This window comes from Diorhabda sublineata, chromosome 3, assembly GCF_026230105.1.
Source record: "Diorhabda sublineata isolate icDioSubl1.1 chromosome 3, icDioSubl1.1, whole genome shotgun sequence".
Classification (NCBI taxonomy): domain Eukaryota; kingdom Metazoa; phylum Arthropoda; class Insecta; order Coleoptera; family Chrysomelidae; genus Diorhabda; species Diorhabda sublineata.
The window spans coordinates 3,474,934-3,492,196 of record NC_079476.1 but is presented as its reverse complement, the minus strand read 5'-3'; the positions used below and the strand labels follow the sequence as shown (position 1 = coordinate 3,492,196).

General features: G+C 34.5%; 2 protein-coding genes across 4 annotated transcripts in view; one reads left to right on the top strand and one right to left on the bottom strand.

Annotated features, from left to right (window-relative positions):
- LOC130442169 (uncharacterized) overlaps nt 1–17,263 on the bottom strand; it is a 99,807-nt gene that overhangs the window by 17,618 nt on the left and 64,926 nt on the right. Inside the window, exon 3 of the mRNA XM_056776265.1 lies at nt 6,640–6,774. Coding sequence (XP_056632243.1) covers nt 6,640–6,770 — 131 coding nt within the window. The 5' untranslated portion in view covers nt 6,771–6,774. The remainder of the gene's footprint in view (nt 1–6,639; nt 6,775–17,263) is intronic.
- Nucleotides 1–17,263, top strand: part of LOC130442164 (probable beta-hexosaminidase fdl) — a 156,553-nt gene that overhangs the window by 85,557 nt on the left and 53,733 nt on the right. The window lies entirely within an intron of this gene.

Genomic DNA, 17,263 nt, shown 5'->3' with positions numbered 1-17,263 from the left:
ATTGTTCAGCTAGGTATTTTCTCATTTAACAAAAAAAATTTACCCCGAATATCACAAAAATAACTTAGAAAAAAAATTCTCGGGCATATCTCCCTTGATTATAACCTTTGAAAATAAAAACAAAACGTGGCTAGTGAATTGATATTAACACGCTTTTTATAAACCTTATGTTGTTCTAAATTTTTTTACATTTAAGTAAGAATTAAATTTACTATCCTACTCTAATAATTTCTGATGCAGTTTTCAAAATCTTATTACTTACTTATTACTAAAGCTTCACCTCAATTTGCTCCCTTTGAACGGACACTTTTTGATCTTATAATGTACAAGACAAGAGTAAATATTAGTAGCTAAATGTTAAATTGTTTTCTAGTTTTCCTGACGCCACGCTCTAATTACTCCCTTTATAATTTCCTAATAGACATTTCATAATGTTATTTGTAACGAATTTCATCTATTTTGAATACATAAATTTATATGAAACATGAATGAAGTTAAAATATCGATTAAGAACAGTTTAAGATAAAGCCTAGTTAACACTAGAAATTTAGTTACTAAACGCGTATGGAACAAAAAAAAGTTTTGTCGAGAAATTCCTCCAGGTGTGCACCATCGCGTTGAATAGCTGCTATTTCTTCTCGGAGCCATGCAATGTCACCTCGGCGGGGTTTAACAATGAGATTGAGTATATAGAGTGTCACTTTATAATTTTGTTTGTCTTTATCAGTAAGCTAATCCAAAACGAGACGAGATATTCCGTGACCACCTCTTCTTCTGATGCAATCTCTCTTCCTGGTCTTCTTCAATAACTTACGTCACTTCCCACAGCAATAGTTTTGCAAAATTCTTCAACACAACAGATCGACGATGCTACAAATTGAATTTATACTTTATGACTTTGAAATCTGGTACTCCTTTGAATCCGTTAAAGTGGTTTGGCTATCGTTTAAATCTAGAAGAGTTTACCGTATATCAAATACTTCCAACGTTTATATTTAATAGTGTCAATGATGATTTAGATTAGTATACAATCACATAAAGAATATAATATGTTTGCAACCAATTTATTTATATTGCCATTTGTTTAGATCTGTCAATTTGAGTTAGATTTCAATATATTTTTTAGACGACGCCATCTGAAAGTTGTTCGTTCTGTATTCATTTACATAACGAAAGTTGCGTTTTGAGTGTTTCATGTAGTGAAAGTGACAGTTCCGTACTTCAAAACACTTTCGGGACGCTCTGGAGTAGACAATTTTAACTTCCTTAAATGTGACTCTAGCTACTTCAATGTTGACAGTTGACAGTTTCAATTTGATGATTTTGCATAACCTTAAATTTGTTTAATCCGAATTGTTTTGTCTGAATTAATGAATAACAATGAATGATGATGAAAAAGAAAATTAATGAATTAATATTGACATTAAGTACATTATGTTGTTCGATAAATAAAATGTTTATAATTCTCTATTATTTATTTTCTTTCCTCAGTGTAATTGAGAAAGTTTTGGATCTTATACGTCGTCTAAAAAATGTTGTGTACGCCGCGGCTGAAATACTACTTTGTTAGACTCTGCTAGACTCTAAAGTAGCACTTTCAGTCCTTGGCATACAAATAACTATTGAATTGCTAATAGATCTGCGGTATAGATACTAAATTCATCAAATTTAATAATAGCAGATTACTGATTGGCTCCGATACTGCTATTCATCAGAAAAACCAAATAAATATGGGTGCTTCGTTGTTGAAGTAAATCAGTTTTGAGGAAATTTTTTTGAGTTAAATGTGTTGTTTTAATCAATTGAGTCTTATATCATGGCATATTAACGAGATCGCGCTCGTTTTCTGTTTAAAATAAACCAAATCCCTTGGAACCAAATTTTGTACAAGTTATACCTTTTCATTTTGAAAATACTGTAATCGTTATTTGTTAGGTTATAAAAAAAATTCAAAATATATTATTCGTTATGCTAGAGTCACAAAATAAGGTATCATGGCGGAGTTGGGCCGGGTGTTATCAGTTCGTTACCATTTTGTAACGGTAGATACTTAGACTACATATTTTTTGAACAAAAATGTTTTTTATTTGGATACCGGCATCGTAACCGACGATTGAGTGGACGAAGATGAAGGTGGTTTTTGAAAAACGTTTTAGGTGCTCAAAGTGGAGCAGCAGCTGAAATTAAACTTGTGAATAACAGCAGAATGGAAGAAATAATTGTAAATGATAAAACATAGATTGTCAGCCCATCATCACAAAAAGAAGTACTAATAAACAAAACTATCGCTGTCGAATTAAATAATTTTCTTCTTAGGCTACTTTGAACCAAGTCAGAAAACTTTTCCTTCGTCTGTGGAAATGCTGAAATATTTTATTGATAATGTTTTATGTATTCAAAGACTCAAAAGTTTCTATGAACCCTGACCCACTAAAAATGAGATATAGAAAAGAATTTGTTAACAATACTATGCACAGGGATGGTTTTGTAAAAAACTCACATTTCATTCACTTTCCTGATAATTGAAAACCAGATTTATCAGACAAAATAGAAATTGCTTACGAATTAACTTACTCCTAACCTGAAGAGCGTCTATGCTATGAAGAAAGTATGATTTATTATTTTGGACAAATATAAACTGTAAGCAATTTATTCGAGGGAAATCAGTACATTTTGGTTTTAAAATGTGGTACATACATAACTTGTGCTGGTAAAAGTTGTTTGTCGTCAAGCTGAACAATGCGTCAAAAGTGTCAAGTTCTCTATATAAATTGATTTTCTATTTTTGTCACAAAATAAGATCTTTCTATTCACTTTACTGAATTTATTTCAATTTTTTCAGTTCTCAAATAAATTAACAATTAATTATTAATAAGTAGGTTAGCTAAGGTTAACAGGCTCATCTCCACTTTCCAGCCAAGATCCACTCGGAGGCCTTAGGCCCATTGTGATGCCCTCGCTGACTTTTCAGTCAGCACCATTTCACTCTCCTTCCCTATCTCTTCTGTTGCCAGGTTCTTACCCCCTTCTCAAGCTTTTCCAGTTTGTAATGAATTGATTCAGGTTCTTAACACCAAGCTCCGTTGCTTCTTCTAGATACTCCAATGTTTTACTCCCCATGCATTGTAGTCGTTTCGATGCCAATGCTGTGCAGTGACACATTAGGTGTTCTATTGTCTCTTCCTCTTCACTGCATTCTGCAGTGACCGGTAATCTCTGCTACGACCCTTCAGATCGAGACTTTCCCATAGCCTAGCAGTTCTGTTGTCTTCCTCTTCTGTAGCACCGGCCACAAGGAGCGTGAGATGACACAGACACTCCATCTCTTGCCGTGCTCTCCCTCTAATATTCTATCTATAGTGTCTCTCAGCAATTTGATCACTGGTAGTGGCACGCCCACTGCTCCGTCCCCGCTCCTGGTCGTTCCCAATTTGGCTAGTTTGTCTGCCATTTGATTCCTTTCTACATTGCTGTGTCTAGGTATCCAGCAGAACCTAACCTTTCAGTCACGAATCCATGACAGGGCTTCGCGACAGCTCACCACTGACCTAGATCTCACTGCCGTAGACGATAGTGATCTCAGAGCCGCTTGGCTATGTTAATAAGTATTTTTTGAGAAATATTCATGGGTAGGAAGTCAAAGCGCTTGGAATGACCATATGGTATACTGTATTTAGAAAAATTAGTAATGTAAAACAAAAAAAATTGGAATTCAAATTTTTTTCGATGTCTTCTAATTATGAAAAGTACAAAAAACCGACTTTCATATTTATGACGTCAAGTAATATAGCGGCCTTACTGAAATGTTTAAACTGTCTACAAAATTTTTGAATTTTCAATAATCTTCTTGTCTATAAATATTGATCAAAAATTATAAAAAAATCATAAGAAAAGTTTGGAACTATTCAAAACTATTTGCTTATCAAACCATGCAAATAACTTATTATTTTATTTGACTCAAAATCGTTGTTGAATAAGATCGAATTTTTTACGGCATCTTATAATTTTGAAAAGTGCAAAAAACCGACTTGAAAAAAAAATAATTTCATATTTATGACGTCAAATGATATAGCGGGCTCACTGAAATATTTAAACTACCTACAAAATTTTCGCATTTTCAATAATCTTCTCTGTAAATATTGTACAAAGAATTAAAAAAAAAATTAAACTGAAAGTTGTGTATGAACTATCCAAAACTATTTGCTTATCAAACCATGCAAATAACTTGTTATTTGACTCAAAATCGTCATCGAATAAGATCTTCAATTCATATTAGTTTTTATATAAATTATATTCCTATTTAGTACTTAATGGCACAACCGGATGAGAAGAAAACAAAGTGAAAAATGATCAATTGCAAACTTCTCCCTGTGTCATTAAAACACCATTTACTTCATTCTCAAGGTCTTATATTTCACAATATTTTAGCTTTATAATTTACATCCGTTATTGTTATACCAATTTGCCCCAAGTTTAATGCGGATGTTTGAGAATCACTGTTTCGGATGATTGAATGTGTTTTAAATAATAACGAGCATCTATCACTCAACGCTAATCGAGGATAATAGACATAAATGTTCACCGTGGATAAATTATGAAGAAAAATTAATTTATTTTGGTCTTAGATAGTAAATAAATATCAATCAAACCTTACAATATTAAAAACTTTAGTCAGTAACAAAGTACTGAGTAAGATAACAAAAGTCCGTACATTATTGTTCGCGAAAGTTTTAACAAGTTTTCTTAATTCCTCAACGTAGTCATGGCACGGAAAAACTTCGTTTAGGAATTAACCATTCATTGGAGCAACTTCTGAATGGAGGTAATGGATCATAATCGATTCCCATAAATGGATTACTTGATAGAACAATTTCGCTGTTATGTATTGTTTACTAAAGTTGTTATTTCATTTCAGTGATTCCACATTTTCCAATTTTTAAAAAAAAATATATTTAAGTGATCTCCTTGTAGCTCGATACCCTTTTTATAATAAGAATCGCCAAGGTCCTCAAAATAGCTATTAACTGCCGACATCACCTCTTCATTGTTGAAAAATCTTTGACCATCGAGCCATTCATTCAAGTCTGGGAACATAGAGTAATCATAAGAGGCTAAGTCTGGCTATGCTACCCATAAGGAGATGCATGAGGTAGCAATTCAAACTTCTTTAATTTTGGCCATTGCAATAACGAAAGTGTGAGCTGGTGCATTGTCTTGAAAAAACACTTTTGTTTCAGCCAAATGCTCCGTTTTTGCTTAATATTTTCGCTCAAACGTTGAAATAAGTTCGCTGCTACTCGCCGTTGATAGTTTTTCCTTTTTCAAGATAGTCAATGGAAATCATCCCAAGAAACCGACGCCACGACCTTGCCTGCAGATGGAACGGACTTGACGTTCTTTGGATCCCCTTCTCTCTTTTCAATCCATTATTTTCAGTATCGCTTTGTGGATTTCCTTCAACATTTCCGGAGTCACCTAATTTGGTCGACCATGATGATGCTTGCCTTCCTAGGTCGTACGATCTCCTTTAAACTCTGCTACCCAATATTTTACTTTTGATAACGAAGAAACAGTCTCACCCAGAGCAGAATCCAGTTCAGCTTTTATATTGGTTGGGATAAGGTCTCCAAAATAAAAGTATTCTACCACATAACGATGATCAATTTTTTTCCATATTTACAAAATCACTGTAAACGTTCACTCTTGATGGCTGTCAAACAAATATCAAACAACGTGGTTTTCTCATATTTGAAGCAACTACCTCTAGCTCTAGGTACTTCTGGTACTATAATCGTATATGAAAGCATTTTGACAAAAGAATACTTTTCAGAGATTGACGACATTCGAAATTCCACATTATTAATAGAAAATACAAAACCTGCGTTAGACCCATATTGACATATGCTATAGAAACAAAAACGGACAACAAAATAACTAAATGAACTGAATGAAAATACTCAGATACACACTAAGAGACAGAAAGAGAAACATATACATAAGACACGAATGTGAGGTTGTCAGATGGGGACGTAAACGTAGAAGAGCTTGGAACGACCACATCGAAAGGATGATCAGAGAAAGATAAGTAAAGATCACGTGAGACTGTAAACCAGAGACACGACGACCTTTAGGAAGACCTCCAAAAAGATGGATGGATTCAGGGATATCAACACCTAAAGGATGACAAGTTTGAAACTACAGGCATAACGCCTACAATACGTTGAAGAAGAAGAATAAGAAGGATCCAATTATTTCTGATAGCATGTTAAATAACGTTTAAACTGCTCATTATTGTAACCTAAAGGTTTGATCCCATGGGAAAGTACCTCTTTTGAGGGTTAGCTTCATAGTAATGAAATGTGGAAAAAGTTTACGATACTTGCTGATATTCCAGCGGCGCCGGTAAGTGTAGTAGAGCTCATGTGTTAAAGTTCTGAAAGCAGAATATTATATGGAATTTTATTTTCCAAGCGTCGTTGTGCTAGATGTTCCTTAACAGGGAGCTTCGTAGTACTCCTCATCCACAATTTATAGAGACTCAGTAAAGATACAAATTATGATTCTCATCATATAATTTGAGAAAGAATGAAATATACACACGCTCTGGTTTTATCCCATTTTATTATATAATATACTTACCCTCCCAACATAACGTTGACCCCATGCACCGGACCGGGAGGTGTTCCTGGTGTGGGGTTCATATTGGTAAAATTCAATCGCCCATCTTGTCTTACAGCTGACAAAAGGGCAAACTTTTTAATCGATGACATGCACCTGCAAAACAAATTTTAATCTTATTTTTTCCGAAAAATATCTTTTGCTTACTAGAAGTTTTTGATATTGTATTTCAATATGAATTTATATCTTATATATTAAAAAATTGATGATTTCCATTCCGAGTCCGTTCAGGCGTTCTACCCAACCGATTTGCTTAATTTTTTTTCAATGAAAGGTATTGATGCACAGATCAGCCATCAACCATCGGATTTCATCTAATTTTCACCATTCTCAAGTTATATTCAAATGCAATTTCCCCCTGTACATTACTTATGGGAGTTTTTCACATACACACGTTCTATCCTCAATATCTCAGGTTCTATTCAAGATAGAGACTTCGTTTTGATTTAAGAACACTCGATGAAACACCTTTTTTCTTTTGAATTATTAAACACTTAAATCGGTTGAGTTGGAGAGGAGCTAGGCGCGGACCTTCAATGTGGAGTTATGGATTTTTGTAGGTTTTTGGCAATTTTTCTACATTCCAAGATCTATATTCCAGGTTCTAATATAGCTACAGAGATCGTTTTGGTTTAAAAACACTCGTTGAAGCACCTTCTTTCTTTTGAGTTTTTGAACACTTAAATCGGTTGAGTTGGAGAGGAGCTAGGCGCGGACATTCAATGTGGAGTTATGGATTTTTGTAGGTTTTTAGCAATTTTTCTACATTCCAAGATCTATATTCCAGGTTCTAATATAGCTACAGAGATCGTTTTGGTTTAAAAACACTCGCTGAAGCACGTTCTTTCTTTTGAGTTTTTGAACACTTAAATCGGGTGAGATGGAGAGGAGCTAGGCGCGGACATTCAATGTGGAGTTATGGATTTTTGTAGGTTTTTGGTAATTTTTCTACATTCCAAGATATATATTCCAGGTTCTAATATAGCTACAGAGATCGTTTTGGCTTAAAAACACTCGCTGAAGCACCTTATTTCTTTTGAGTTTTTGAACACTTAAATCGGTTGAGTTGGAGAGGAGCTAGGCGCGGATATTCAATGTGGAGTTATGGATTTTTGTAGGTTTTTGGCAATTTTTCTACATTCAAAGATCTATATCTCAGGTTCTAAGAAAGCTACAGAGTTCGTTTTGATTTAAAAACACTCGCTGAAGCACCTTCTTTCTTTTGAGGTTTTGAACACTTAAATCGGGTGAGTTGGAGAGGAGCTAGGCGCGGACATTCAATGTGGAGTAATGGATTTTTGTAGGTTTTTGGCAATTTTTCTACATTCCAAGATCTATATTCCAGGTTCTAATATAGCTACAGAGATCGTTTTGGTTTAAAAACACTCGCTGAAGCACGTTCTTTCTTTTGAGTTTTTGAACACTTAAATCGGTTGAGTTGGAGAGGAGCTAGGCGCGGACATTCAATGTGGAGTTATGGATTTTTGTAGGTTTTTGGCAATTTTTTTACATTCAAAGATCTATATCTCAGGTTCTAAGAAAGCTACAGAGTTCGTTTTGATTTAAAAACACTCGCTGAAGCACCTTCTTTCTTTTGAGGTTTTGAACACTTAAATCGGGTGAGTTGGAGAGGAGCTAGGCGCGGACATTCAATGTGGAGTAATGGATTTTTGTAGGTTTTTGGCAATTTTTCTACATTCCAAGATCTATATTCCAGGTTCTAATATAGCTACAGAGATCGTTTTGGTTTAAAAACACTTGCTGAAGCACGTTCTTTCTTTTGAGTTTTTGAACACTTAAATCGGTTGAGTTGGAGAGGAGCTAGGCGCGGACATTCAATGTGGAGTTATGGATTTTTGTAGGTTTTTGGCAATTTTTCTACATTCCAAGATCTATATTCCAGGTTCTAATATAGCTACAGAGATCGTTTTGGTTTAAAAACACTCGCTGAAGCACGTTCTTTCTTTTGAGTTTTTGAACACTTAAATCGGTTGAGTTGGAGAGGAGCTAGGCGCGGACATTCAATGTGGAGTTATGGATTTTTGTAGGTTTTTGGCAATTTTTCTACATTCCAAGATCTATATTCCAGGTTCTAATATAGCTACAGAGATCGTTTTGGTTTAAAAACACTCGCTGAAGTACCTTCTTTCTTTTGAGTTTTTGAACACTTAAATCGGTTGAGTTGGAGAGGAGCTAGGCGCGGACATTCAATGTGGAGTTATGGATTGTTGTAGGTTTTTAGCAATTTTTCTACATTCCAAGATCTATATTCCAGGTTCTAATATAGCTACAGAGATCGTTTTGGTTTAAAAACACTCGCTGAAGCACGTTCTTTCTTTTGAGTTTTTGAACACTTAAATCGGTTGAGTTGGAGAGGAGCTAGGCGCGGACATTCAATGTGGAGTTATGGATTTTTGTAGGTTTTTAGCAATTTTTCTATATTCCAAGATCTATATTCCAGGTTCTAATATAGCTACAGAGATCGTTTTGGTTTAAAAACACTCGCTGAAGCACCTTCTTTCTTTTGAGTTTTTGAACACTTAAATCGGGTGAGATGGAGAGGAGCTAGGCGCGGACATTCAATGTGGAGTTATGGATTTTTGTAGGTTTTTGGCAATTTTTCTACATTCCAAGATCTATATTCCAGGTTCTAATATAGCTACAGAGATCGTTTTGGTTTAAAAACACTCGCTGAAGCACCTTCTTTCTTTTGAGTTTTTGAACACTTAAATCGGGTGAGTTGGAGAGGAGCTAGGCGCGGACATTCAATGTGGAGTAATGGATTTTTGTAGGTTTTTGGCAATTTTTCTACATTCCAAGATCTATATTCCAGGTTCTAATATAGCTACAGAGATCGTTTTGGTTTAAAAACACTCGCTGAAGCACGTTCTTTCTTTTGAGTTTTTGAACACTTAAATCGGTTGAGTTGGAGAGGAGCTAGGCGCGGACATTCAATGTGGAGTTATGGATTTTTGTAGGTTTTTGGCAATTTTTCTACATTCAAAGATCTATATCTCAGGTTCTAAGAAAGCTACAGAGTTCGTTTTGATTTAAAAACACTCGCTGAAGCACCTTCTTTCTTTTGAGGTTTTGAACACTTAAATCGGGTGAGTTGGAGAGGAGCTAGGCGCGGACATTCAATGTGGAGTAATGGATTTTTGTAGGTTTTTGGCAATTTTTCTACATTCCAAGATCTATATTCCAGGTTCTAATATAGCTACAGAGATCGTTTTGGTTTAAAAACACTTGCTGAAGCACGTTCTTTCTTTTGAGTTTTTGAACACTTAAATCGGTTGAGTTGGAGAGGAGCTAGGCGCGGACATTCAATGTGGAGTTATGGATTTTTGTAGGTTTTTGGCAATTTTTCTACATTCCAAGATCTATATTCCAGGTTCTAATATAGCTACAGAGATCGTTTTGGTTTAAAAACACTCGCTGAAGCACCTTCTTTCTTTTGAGTTTTTGAACACTTAAATCGGGTGAGATGGAGATGAGCTAGGCGCGGACATTCAATGTGGAGTTATGGATTTTTGTAGGTTTTTGGCAATTTTTCTACATTCCAAGATCTATATTCCAGGTTCTAATATAGCTACAGAGATCGTTTTGGTTTAAAAACACTCGCTGAAGCACCTTCTTTCTTTTGAGTTTTTGAACACTTAAATCGGTTGAGTTGGAGAGGAGCTAGGCGCGGACATTCAATGTGGAGTAATGGATTTTTGTAGGTTTTTGGCAATTTTTCTACATTCCAAGATCTATATTCCAGGTTCTAATATAGCTACAGAATTTGTCATGACTTAAGAACACTCGCTGAAACATCTTCTTTCTTTTGAGTTTTTGAACACTTAAATCGGTTGAGTTGGAGAGGAGCTAGGCGCGGACATTCAAAGTGGAGTTATGAATTTTTGTAGGTTTTTGGCAATTTTTCTACATTCAAAGATCTATATCTCAGGTTCTTATATAGCTACAGAGTTGTATGTAGCCCTAACACGTGCGAAATCGTTCAAAAATGTCAAGGTAGAGATTAAACCAAAGGGTCGACGCACAGCCAATGTTGTTTGGAAGGAAGTATTGTGAAATGATGGCTGATTTTTTGACGGTGCCCTGATACTTTTTGTATACCTTTGACAACATAAGTATTGATTGATTGTATGACGAAGCTATAATTATCCACATAGTCACTGCTGTGGAGCAGCATGGGTCCGGACTAGTTATACCGTTAAACTCAAACCACTAAACTATGTTATTGAATTTATAAAGTTTTGATAAAGATTATTAAGTTCATAAATATTGAACATTACCGATAATACTCCTTGTTTAGTTAAGTTTTCATTTGTCCAACGCGTTGGACACTTGTCGTGTCACCAATGAAGAAGTGGCAAATAAGGATAGAAAAGGACAAATTAATTGTAAAAGATTGGAAGGCGTATATTCAACAACATATGAGAGACAAATTGGGATTTATTGTACATATCCCTAAGCCTTGTTTTGGCAACACAAATGACGGCAACACGAGGCGAATATTCTTCGCAGACCCAATGTTAGAAGCCGAAATATCTGGGCTAGACTTTCATATATCGCATCAAAATGATTTTGGAAACTATTTCCAGTGGTCATCGTATCCATATTGAAAAATTTGAAGAATATACAACAAATACAGCTAAATTTTAGTACATGGGCCAATTACCTTGCAGTATGCTCTTTTGCATATAGAGCAATTATAAGAAGAAGCAGCCGAAGCCAGAAATAAGAACTTTGATTACCTACAGAGTTATTCAAGAAAATTTTCGAGAGAAGCTTCCAATTTAAATGTTATAAATAGGCTTCTACTTACTTCAGATCCTCTCTTAGCTGGATTGAGACCGCTACCTAGGAAAAAACTAAATGCTTCCTGAAGGAAACCATAGACATGCTTCTACCACCTGAGCAGAAATATAACTTTCTTGGCATTGCGGAGCAAAATATTTCTTTAAATGAAGAAGATGAGTCATCTGACGAGGAATTATCTGATAAAGAAGGAATGGACGCAAATGATGTAGTTAAAACACCAAAAATTCTATTATTTTCTCAAAACCCATTTCTATATTCATATATTACCCATTTTTCAGCGTATCGAATCGAATAAAATGAATTAAACATTTAAACATATTTTTGGCCAAGAAAATCAGTCAAGTACCCCATTGTGCGACAATAATAAGAGTTGCTATTTGAATTTTAAGACCAATAAAAGTAAATATTTATAGCGGATTTTCCAAAACATTCTCCATTAAGTTTGAAACACATTTCCATGCATTTAAACCAATTGCCGAAGCAAAACGTGTGACTTGAAAGCATCAATCGCTTCTTTCGATGTATAAAAACGTTTAACTCGCAATTTATTTTTCTACACTGTTCCTTTTAGTTTGTGTGAATAAATTAAAGTTTGAATTGCTATCTCATGCACCTTATTCGCCAGATTTAGCCCCCTCGGACTATTCTCTATTCCAAAACTTGAAAAAATGGCTCGGTGATCAAAGATTTTCCAACAATAAAAAGGTGATGTCGGCAATTGATGGCTATGTTGAGGATCTAGAGGATTCTTATTATAAAAAGGGTATCGAACTATTGAACATCTCTGAGAAAAGTGTATGGAGCTAAAAAGAGATTGAATTGAAAAATAAATATGTTTTTATTTAACATTTTTATGTTTTCTTTGTTGGCGAGGTACTTCTGGGACCATACTCATATTGTAAATTTGTGTCTTCTCTTACTAATAACCTTGGTGGTTTAAGCGATCGAAAGAAAGAAGTTTCTCAGAACATCTATTTAAAAAATGCAGTGATACGCTCCTTAGTGTCATTATTTCTGTGTGAAAAAATTGATATAATTTTATTCAAATAAGTAGGTAATGACTACTAAAATCCTATGTTGAATTTGTCGAATCGTCATTCATTTTTCACCTTGTTAAGGAATTTTTTACGCTATAATGATACACAAACAACAACAACGGAAATCGTTATAATTTTTTATGAGAGCGTAACAAATTAATTTGTTTTAAATTGATTTCGTGTACACGTCTTCATACTATAACGGATTATTTGTTGAAGAATATATAGTTCAATAAAATGAAAATAATTCAAAACCTGATATATTATAAAGAGCGCTACTAAAAATTTCCAATCTTCTTTTCCAATAATAAAATTCGAAAACGACATAATAGATATTAAGTGAGCAATAACCGTATATAATAAAAACATGTAAAGTGACATTTCGATGAAAATGCTTCATCACTAGACATCAATAAACTTGCTTCTTCTTTATTCATTGCTTTATCCGTTGCGAACGTTGGTTTATTAACAAGGCTATATATAGAGATAATAGGACATGTCCAGAGGAACTAAAATCCTCGTTTAGTTTTAAGGACTGTAAATTGAGATGGTTCTAATTATTATTCAGTCCATACGCGACAAAACGGGAGAGTTGTACTCGTATTTGTTTTTGGAGAAATTATTTGCTATTACTGAACACTGGCTACGTGAAAATGAACTAGTTTTTATTGAAAGATTCAAAGTTATTTCAGATATGAGAGGATTAATTCAGTTCTAATTTTGTCTTCCACCGAGGACTTTTCGGCTTTATTAAATTATGATTTCTAGCTAGTAGAAAAATACTTTTAAGTTATTCGTAAATTTACCACACAATTATTCGATTTATATATAAATTGTGTTTATAGACTTCCTCCTTCGAGAACCTTCTAAATTTACTAGACACTTTGCCTATTAAGAGCAAACGCGGTCATTTTAACATTGACTTTACTAGTTATTGTGATATTCGAGTCTCTGGTAAATATTCAGGTGATAATCTTAACTCTAGATTACATAGTTTCCGACCACCTACTCCATAATATGATCACTCAGTAATTGAAACAGATCCCTCTGACCTTGAAGCAGTTCTCGCCGGATTTCTAATACCTCTTAAGAAAAACACGCAGTTGGTGAGGATTTGTTCTAAATAAAACTTCACCAAATTTCATAACTTATGTTTAGCAAGTGATTAGATTAAACTTTCTGAAGATATTGACTCTAAATTTCCGGATTTTCTCGGTAAAATTTTCAAGTGTTTCAATACAGCATTTTCCCTTCGATTTCGTAAAACTAAACATCACAAATCATGGTTTACGAAAGAAACACGTACTTCATCCAAGAATATGAGATCACTCTTGTTTATTAAAAAGTTCAAGACAATCCTCATATACTCAATTATATAAATAAATATCAATTATTGTATCAGAACTGTATCAAAACTTTTAAATAAAACTATTACATCATTCGCATCTCTAGAGCTAACAATTCCTATAAAGAAATTTAGTCTGTTATCAATGATTTGAGAAAATCCGTTCGACAATCTCTGCCTCAGATCTGTAGATATATTTCAGGTAAAGCAAACCGTACTTAGCACTCAAAACAAGACTTCCTGCGGCATCGATGGATTATAAGCTATTTTCAACTTTTTAGGAAGTGATGATCAAAGTTTTATGTTCTCTAATCTGTTAATGAAAATCCATCTATTGCCTATTCTTTTTGAACATAAAATTTGAAATATCAATAATTTGGTTTCCTACCTAATGGTCTGTACATGACCTTGGCAAACAATTTGTACATTTACTTAACAATACCCACCTATGATCTGGTGAAAAAAATCCATCATGTCATTCCTTGACGATATTTTCATCACACCTCGTATTTAATGATGTATTCAGCCTCCCAAAGTAATATTTATTGTTGTTTACGACTTTTGAACCCTCAATAGTATAATCATAATTAACACAGTGGGAGGGCTTATTTCCATTACAATTGTACGTAGTCTGCGGCTTCAGACAATTCATATGCATACGCATATCATGTGAACAATAACCACCTTTGAGGACAGCTGTTAATTGAATAGTTACGATGAGCTTTTATCTTTTTACAAACATTCATTTATAGATTCAATAAGTATAAAATCTTCTATGTCTTTACAGAAGTCGAAATGAGGCTGGCAAAAATTTGCATTAAGAGAAAACAAAAACAACGTCAAAATGAATTATACTGTTACTATATCCCACCACTTTAAATGCATTCGTTAGCCGAGCGTCAACCTCCGAATTCGCTGGTCGTGGGCTCAAATCCCGTTTACTCTGAAATTTTATTATGGCAAATATTTTTTTAGAAATTATCTGTAACTTTTCTGTTTACAAGGAAAAAACTGTCTGTGCTCAGATGGAGATTTACCATACTAATCTAATACTAATAGAACTTTTATTATTGACAATAAATCGAACTAAAAAGTGTAAAATTAAAATAGTTTTAAAAATCCAAAAAAAACCTTCTAAAGCACATCAAATAAAAAGTTTTTTTTAATAAGCTCAAAATAATAATGAATGAAAAAACCAATATTATTGTGAAAAAGGCGTATGAACGCTTTGTTCCAAATTTCTCGTGCCTAGAACGTTGTGCTTCCAGACACTTTTTTCACAATAATAAAGGGTTTTCCAATAAGAGGTGTTATTTTGAACAGCCCGCTATTTCGGTAAATGTCACTTTTGAAGCTGTCATTTTTTGACATTTGACAAGTAGAAACTACGCCATTAACGTAAATGGGAAATGGAAATTATTAAAATTCACTATAAAAATGGTGAAAATTTGGCAGAGACGGTTCGTAAATCTAAAACATTTTTGGGTCGACGTGAAGCACCTTCTCGGACCGCAATACAGAAATTGGTGGAAAAATTTGAGCTGTTGGGACAAGTTAGTGATGTGAAGAATAAAACCCGTGTACGTCGCTGAAGAACAACGGAGAATATTGCTGCTGTAGCCCAAAGTGTTGAAGAAAACACAGGTTTGTCCATTCCTCGTCGATCTTTGGAATTAGCCATTCCACAAACGTCATAACACCGTATTTTGCATAAAGACTTGGGTCTTAAGGCCTATAAAGTTCAGTTAATACAAGAACTCAAGCCGGCCGATCATCAACAACGTCGTGTCTTTGCTGATTGGGTCCTTGAAATGCATGAAAATGATCCGAAATTTCATCGAAAAATCATCTTAACTGATGAGGCCCATTTCCACCTTGGTGGCTACGTCAATAAACAAAATTGTCGAATCTGGGGCTCGGAAAACCCAAGAGTTATTGTTGAAAATCCTCTTCATCCTCAACGAGTGAATGTTTGGTGCGGTTTATGGTCTGGGGGTGTCATTGGACCTTACTTTTTCGAAAATGAGGCTGGACTAACAGTTACGGTGAATGGATTGCGCTATCGAGAGATGATTAATGATTTTTTATGGCCGGAATTGGATGGTATTGATTTGGACAACGTTTACTTTCAACAAGACTGTGGCGCTACGTACCACACAAGCAACGAAACCATCGATCTTTTACGGGAAAAATTTCCGGACCGTGTTATCTCTCGAAGAGGTGATCACAATTGGCCACCGAGATCTTTTCCTTTGACGCCACGTGAAAAATAAGGTCTACGCCAACAGTCCAGCATCGATTCAAGACCTCAAAGATGGAATTCGTGAGGCTATCGAGGACATAGGGCAACCGCTTTGCAATTTGGTTACGGAAAATTTCATGAAAAGGATATGGTCCTGTAAGCGCAGTCGTTGCGGCCATTTAGCTGATGTTGTGTTCCATTATTAACGGCATACCTTCCTCTTTGTAATGAAATAAACATCCGATCATTTATCTCAAAAAATGGCATTTTTCTTTGAATATCAAAATAACACCTCTTATTGGAAAACCCGCTATTAGTGTTTTTCTTTCATTATTTCAAAGTTATTTAAAATTTATTCCTAACTTCTTAGTTTAATGTGCTTTGACAACGCGTTTTTAGATTTTTTAACTATATCAATTTTTCTCTTAAAGTAATGTCAAAAGTACATAAAATCTCCTTTGACATTCAAATCATTTGTATTACTTATTAATTAATAGGTTGTCCTCAAGATCATTGTCTTTTCTTTTTATAAATTCATTTTAAATAATGTAATTATATTTATTTAGCATCTCTATACCATCATTTCCATATCATTATTTTATCATCTTAGTTGCCTTGAATTATAGCTTCTAGTCCTTCCGGAATTTCCGGATCTAGTGCATCCCCCATCCCCGATTGTAAACGTATGAATGATTTATACAATTACAGCAAATATAGAGCTCTGAAGAACGCTAGTTAGAGAAGAAAATGGTTGAGCAGTTTCACAATAGACTTTCATACTATTAACATGACTTGCCTATTTTATAATAAATTTTTCTACATACACCAAAATATCAAAGAATCAGCTGAATAAAAGATAACAACAACAGATTAAAAATCAAAGTCAAAGTTCTAATGCCTTCCCAAAACTCATAAACCTGAAAGGCACTGAGACTTATTTATACACCTAGTTATAATATTTCCAGATGGTTAACGAAGGAAATCGAACGCGCGTTTCGATAACCAAGTTATCGTCTTCAGAGACTGTTTACCTTCAGTCTCTGAAGACGACAACTTGGTTATCGAAACGCGCGTCATACAGTGTAATCATGAGTGTTGGTGTAAATCGCGTTTCCCAATGCGCCTATCCTGCAG